The sequence below is a fragment of the Phalacrocorax carbo genome, chromosome 1, assembly GCF_963921805.1.
Source record: "Phalacrocorax carbo chromosome 1, bPhaCar2.1, whole genome shotgun sequence".
NCBI lineage: Eukaryota > Metazoa > Chordata > Aves > Suliformes > Phalacrocoracidae > Phalacrocorax > Phalacrocorax carbo.
The window spans coordinates 83,001,125-83,007,654 of record NC_087513.1 but is presented as its reverse complement, the minus strand read 5'-3'; the positions used below and the strand labels follow the sequence as shown (position 1 = coordinate 83,007,654).

Below are 6,530 nucleotides of genomic sequence, written 5' to 3'. Positions count from 1 at the left end.
CTCTAAACCAAGCAAAACCTGTAAGACTCTGCAGCTAATTCTGTACTGAGAGAAGCTGCCTCAATTGGTCAAACACCTCAGAACAATATAAAGAGTAAAAACCAATATCTACATATGTGTAAAAGTTACAGAAATATTGTCACCACTGATGCAACAGCATGACAACACAAGAGAAGAAAGATTCTCATCACTTCTATTAGACTAACAGACACAGCTGAAAAAGTAAGCAAGCTTTCATATACCTGGTTACCTCATCAACAGATGAATGAGTAGGAGAAGGTAGGTGGCAAACCAACAGAAGGAATAAATGGATCAGCCTGAAATAAAAAGTAAATAAACTGTTTAAAAAAAACACCTGCAGTGGGCATTTATAGGTTTAAAACAAGCAAACAAAAAGTGTATGAAAAGGCAAACTTTGCATTATCATCCTCACAAGCCGAGACTTCAATAAGTTCGCTTTAGCCCAGCATCTTAAACAGAAGTCAGCAAAGTCTGGAGTTTTGCGGACCCTATGGGAGACTTTGGAAAATGCCAAACAGTTTAAGCATGTGAAAGTGGTCTTTGCTTCTTTGACATATAAAAAAATAAAGCTGCTGCTGACAAGTGGCATGTGCTAAAATGGCGTTTGAATAAATTTTTCAAACATCTGAGAACTGTTTCTCTGCAGTCTCTAGGACACCAGAGAGAGATCATATTAGTGCATGATGGCAAGCACAGAAAAATTTCATTATGAAGGTGAAATATCAAACCAGGAAAACTGCATTCATAGAAGAATCACAAAAATTTCCAAGAGGTGACACTAACCTCTCACAGAAACTTTTGCAACTACATATGCACATTTCCGTGGTAGTCTAACAAAAGGGAGCAAAAGAAAAACAAACCAAACAACAACCAAAACCCCAAACATTTGCTTTAATCAGAGTGAAAAATATTGGTGGATATTTCAACACTGAATAGATACATTGCTTTAAAAAAGAGAAGACAAAATAACCCTCCTTTCCTTCCAAGCTATCTTTTAAATTGAAGTATGGCATTTCAGATGTTATAACCAGTAAAACATCTAACCTAGGCTGCCTCTCAGTGAAGACAGCTTTGTCAGTCTACTCAGTTTAGGATATGACCCTTATACACTTTGGCTAAAAAATGCTGTCATTTACACAGGTGTATATACACTGACGCAAGTCTCTAGATTTACACAGGTGTGACAGAGAATTTGGCAGAGTTTTGCTAATTTTAAACAATAAAAAAAAAATCAGACCAACTTCTGCAGCTGGTTACAGTTGCATCAATCCATAATGTGTTTGGTGCTGATGGCACTGTTCCACAGCTTGTTAATGAAACTAAGAATTTTGCATACTGTGTCCAACTACAGAGTCTAAGATTGATACAACTAAAATCCTCAGGTTTCTTTAAAAAAATTGTAATTTGGTTTTTTGGTACTCTTTTCACTTTTGTATTAATTTTTGAAAGAAACCTTAACATGGTCTAGTTTTATAACCTGTTATTCCTATCATCGTTTTACCCGTATATACAGCGTCCTATTAGTATAGCATTTTCATACAATAAATAGGTCCATATTATTTTAAATCATAAAATTTGTTTGTAAAGCTGCTGAACATTGGTAGGACAACTGAAAAGCAGGTATTGTATCTTGGAACATTTTTTAACATCCCAGTCCACCTTTTACTTTTCAGCTTGTTCATGTCCCTTTGTAGCTCTTCCAAGCTTGCTTGCTGTACCTGAAGTAACAAAAAATTGCCAGTATGAGTGATTTCAGGTTTGATTCAGATCCTACATCTACTGTCCATGCTAACCTGTATGACTCTGTACAAGACTGCCAGCTAGATGTGCAATGCAGAAACAAACATGCAGGTTCTCAGTGTTTTACAGGTAATTGGCCAACTTTAAATTATTTAAGTGGCTCATAATGAAACAGGAGAAATAAAAGGGACAGCTTATTTGAAGTGGGTTGTGCTCATGTCAAGTTTCCTTTGCTTAAACAGAGCTATACTATTATCAGCCCAACAGGCTCACTGCAAAACTTATACCATAGTGAAGGGGAAATCAGGCTCAGGACAACCTAATATCAGCTTTTGATACATTTTCAAGATATTTTATCAGTATTTGATGTTTCCACTAAATCAGAATGTATTTTGGAAACACAGAGGGGCGGTGGGAATCTAAATAAACATATCTGAGAAAAAAAGAGAATTTGGGTCTGAAGGGTCATTACCTTCAGTAAAAGTGCAGTGGATTGCTCTTCCTGGATCTAACAGTAGGGGCGTGGGAAGCTTTCAGATGTCACAGGGTTGTAGATAACATTTGAACATATGATTAGCTTTCATGAGCTGTCTTTAGAAACCTTACATTTTTCCCCCCCGCACCTTAGCCAGAGATCCTTCCCTTGAGGTTTCGGGACACTTAAAATGTTGCTTTGACAAAAATCAAGGATGTGGAGAAGTTTTTCCTGTGTGATGTCACTTCGCTGCCCTTTATAAGCCTCTGCAGAAAAGAAGGGAACCTGTCTGAGGATTCACAGTCCAGACACAGGCAATCAAGGGAAAGCAAGAAGCACAGAGGCGTATCAAGTTGCAGATAGCGACCAACGCTAGGAACGGCGAGTCATGCTGCAGACCAGTCCCTACAGCTGCCTGGGGTACTTGCTGCTGGCACTCTGTAGCCTGCAGGCTACCCTCGCCTTTCCCAACTCCTCTCCGCTGCTGAATCCCAGCTGGGGGAATGGAGATCACCTGATGCACCTCTACACAGATACAGAGAGGAACAGCTTCCATCTCCAAATCAATGCTGATGGCTACATTGATGGTGTTCCTCACCAAACCATTTACAGTAAGTAGCTTACTATGGATTCTCGGTCTTCGTGGGAGCAGGGGAGAGAATAAGACTGTTGCTTTCTCACTACCTCTAAAAATTCCCCTCCTCTCAGTAGGCAGGCAGACAGAGGAGTGTAGCTATGGGATGGAAAACATACATAATTATAATCCTCCTTTTGTTTAACAAATAAACAACATCGCTCCAAAGAAATAGGTGAATGGGGAATTTCATTCCTCACTTCAGAGAAGTGAAGTCCTATGGTTCCTGTGATACTCTGCAAGCAAAAACTACCTGAATTATCCTTCACTTCATGATTTTAGCCACAGCTTCTGTGAAAGTTCCTATTAGGGGTTGGTGATGACATCCCCAAATAGCTACTTCCCATTACAGTGATAGTATTACCAAAGGAACTGCACTGGGGGAACTTACCACAGCAGTGGCAGAAAACTGATAGCATCCGTGAAATCTTTATTTTGGAGTAGAGAGCTGACAACTACTAAAACTAACTTTAATGGGTATAGAACATGGGTATGCAAAGGTCAATTATAAGGGGGAAAACTACAAAAGGCCAGACTGTCATAAAAGAAGTGCTAAGCCTTTGGGGTTCATGAGAAGTAACGATTCCCTACTGTAACGAAAAGGTTCTCAAATTGCCTCATCACAGTTACTTTCATGGAAAACTAAGGCATTCTTCTTCCTTTGCTGAATACCTGGCCCAAACACTATAGTTAGTAGAAAATGGGTGGGGGTGGGGGTGGGGGAGGTGTTAAGACTTAGGGTTCTTTCATAGCATTTCAAAAATACTTCTTTTAGCAGCACTCAAATCACAAGTGGCTAGGCATCATAGAGTCATGTTTATTATTATTGCTGCATCATGTCTTCTTCATCCACTCAATTAAAAATGTAACCATATATAATGATGCTTAGACATAAGTATGTAAGGAACAAAGGATGTTTTTAAAAGTTATAATTTAATCAAGGACAGAAAAGGATCAAGGTCTGCCTTTTTTTTTTTTTAGCAATTAGTAATGACACACTGGCAGGGATGCTTGCACTGTCTTGTTAGTACTCCTGCAAATATAAAGGCTTTATAAAATTTGTTTTAGGTATGTTGATGACCGAGCACCAGTATGCTGTTTTAGAGAACAACAGCCAGCAAAATACCATTTTTTTGCCCGTATCTGCCATGAAGTAAATACACAAGTATTTGGAATGGTGGAGCAGGAAGGGTGGAAATCAGTCAATGAAAGGGGTCATGAAAAGGAGAGTGACTGAATCTCTGCCAGGTCACCATGGTACCAAAAAGATGCCAGAAAAATGATAAGTGCAAAGTTCTGCACCAGGGCTGCAATAACCCCCTGCAGCTGCACAGGCTGGGAGGAGGCCAGATATGTACCCCCTGGGTAGGGCCTGAGGGTTACAGCAGGCACCAAGTTAAACATAATTCAACAGCACACTCACTTTGAGAGGAAGGCAAACCACCTACTGTGATCAGCAGATCAAGGAAAGTTGCTCTTCCTGCTTTACTCAGCACTGGTGAAACTGCTCTTGGAGCACTACAGCAACCCCAGTTCAGGATGGGTGTGGAGAAACTGGAGCTGCTCTGGCAGAGGGTTTTCAGGTTGGTCAGTAGCCTTGAACACAATCTGTCAGGAGAGGCTGAGGGAGCTGGGCTCGTTTAGCGTAGCAAAAAGGAGGTTAAGGATAACTTAATACCAGAGGGCAGTCACAAAGACGAGGGAGACAAACTCCCCTTGGTAGTGGCTGACAAGATAGCTAAGGGCAATGTCCCCAGACTGCAGTTTGGGACTTCAGAGGGGATGCTAGGGAAAAAAAATTGTCTTTGGGATGTTAGTGCAGCACTGGAACAGGGTACCCAGAAAGGTGGTGGCATCTCCATCCTGGAAGCTTTCCAAAACTCAGACAAAGCAAGTCATGGCTAACCTGATCTAGGGTGGGCAAAAGTCCCAGATAACATGGGAGGTTGCTTCAGACCCCCAGAGGACACTTGCAGCCAGAGCATCTGTGGGTCTGTAAGGCAACAGAGCAGTGTCGAACTGGGTCCTGGATTTGACATCCTTGTTTTTCTAAACAGGTGCCCTAATGATCAAGTCCGAGGGTGCTGGCTCAGTAATAATCACAGGTGTGAAGAGTGGACGCTACCTATGTATGGACATGAAAGGAAACATTTTTGGTTCGGTGAGTGACCTTTACTAAGACTCAAGACTGAAAGGCAGGTGCAGTCTGCTACTGTGGTGCTTATTTCCCCAGCTAGGGCAAATCTGTACAGTAGGAGGATGCAGATTTAAGTGAGCTGAGAACCTGCTACTTAGGTGAAACATTCATCTCTTCTTTGATTTTATTGAGTTGTAAAGTTGGCAAAAATCATCTGAGTTTCTGTTTGGGTAAACAAGGGGGAAATGAGATCCAGTAATGGACCAATCTGAATTCCTGCTGCAGCGTAGAGCCATGGGTTGGGAGTAGCTCAAACAATGCAGCCCTCTGAAAGAAAACAATATTACCATTATAATACCTTTGTTGAAAACATGGGCATGCATCTCAGGTCTACATTTGACTAAGCCTTAGTTGTCTGAGTTACAGAGCTGGCACATCAGAAAAACACCTCCTGCAAGATCCAACCCCTCTTTCCATCTTTAATTGGCACCAAATCCCTCTGCTCACAGGTGTCATATTTTTTTCCCTAAGCATTACTTCAGTCAAGAGGATTGCGTGTTCAACCACAGGACGCTGGAAAATGGATACGATGTGTACCAATCTCCCAAACACAACTTCCTGGTTAGCTTAGGCAGAGTTAAACAAGCTTTCTTCCCTGGTATGAATCCACCACCATATTCCCAGTTTTTGTCCAGGAGAAATGAAATTCCTTTGTTTCGATTCAACACACCTGAGCCCCACAGAAATACCAGAAGTGCAGATATCGATCCAATGGATCCTCACCAGATCCTGGTCCCGCAAAGAAAGATCTCTGTGCTCGGATCTCAGTTGCAGCAGCAAGCAGACTTTTCCCACATGCCCAGACAACCCATGAGAATCAACCAGAATGATGTGGTCAACCCAGATGACCCACACGCTATGATGGATGCCAGGAGGTATGCAAGTCCTCGCTTTTATATAACAAGATAACTGGGGCCCCGCCACTTCCAAACTGAAGACATGGGTGAATATAACAGGCAAAAGGAACTTTCTAGCGCACTCAGTCTGAATGTCAAAATGGCTATTAGAAACCTGAAAGACATTGGGAAAAAAAATCCTTAATTTCAAATTTTGTACTTACAGATGACAGTTTACTGAAAAAACTAAGTTGGACATTTTCCAGATGGGGCTCTTTTTTACTGAAAAGAAGATATTTCTGAAAAGAATAATACAAATCAAAATTTTAGGGTCTGAATCAACTTAAGTATGCATCAGTGAAAAAAGACTTTACTTGAATGAAATGAGAAAACAATGTTATGTTACTGATGTAACTGGGAAGAGACCTGGAGCATCTGAGATTCCAAAAGAGACAGGGAATCCTCTTATTAGCACCGTCCCTGGCTGTGCAAGCACAGTAGACAAACTGACCAATGGTGTGTTGTATATTATATAAAGATTACGATATATGGGGTTTTTTAGCTGTTAAGTTGGAGCTTCAGCCTCTTTTCACACCCGTAAGAGTCAAAAAGTGACTGCGCTGCTAT

The 6,530-nt window shown here is 41.1% G+C and overlaps 1 protein-coding gene across 1 annotated transcript; it reads left to right on the top strand.

Moving 5' to 3' along the window:
* The first annotated feature begins 2,624 nt into the window (after positions 1-2,624).
* FGF23 (fibroblast growth factor 23) lies at positions 2,625-5,976 on the top strand. Its single transcript, XM_009507725.1, has 3 exons — positions 2,625-2,847; positions 4,928-5,031; positions 5,539-5,976. Exons 1-3 carry the CDS (start codon positions 2,625-2,627, stop codon positions 5,974-5,976), a joined length of 765 nt encoding a protein of 254 aa, XP_009506020.1.
* The last annotated feature ends 554 nt before the right edge of the window (positions 5,977-6,530 follow it).

What these genes read in the sequence shown, in the direction of transcription:
- FGF23 (XM_009507725.1), top strand. Translation starts at nt 2,625, where the DNA reads ATGCTGCAGACCAGTCCCTACAGCTGCCTGGGGTACTTGCTGCTGGCA. An exon ending in TCCTCACCAAACCATTTACA is followed by an intron (nt 2,848 to 4,927) that starts GTAAGTAGCTTA and finishes TTTTCTAAACAG; the next exon opens with GTGCCCTAATGATCAAGTCC. An exon ending in AAGGAAACATTTTTGGTTCG is followed by an intron (nt 5,032 to 5,538) that starts GTGAGTGACCTT and finishes TTTTTCCCTAAG; the next exon opens with CATTACTTCAGTCAAGAGGA.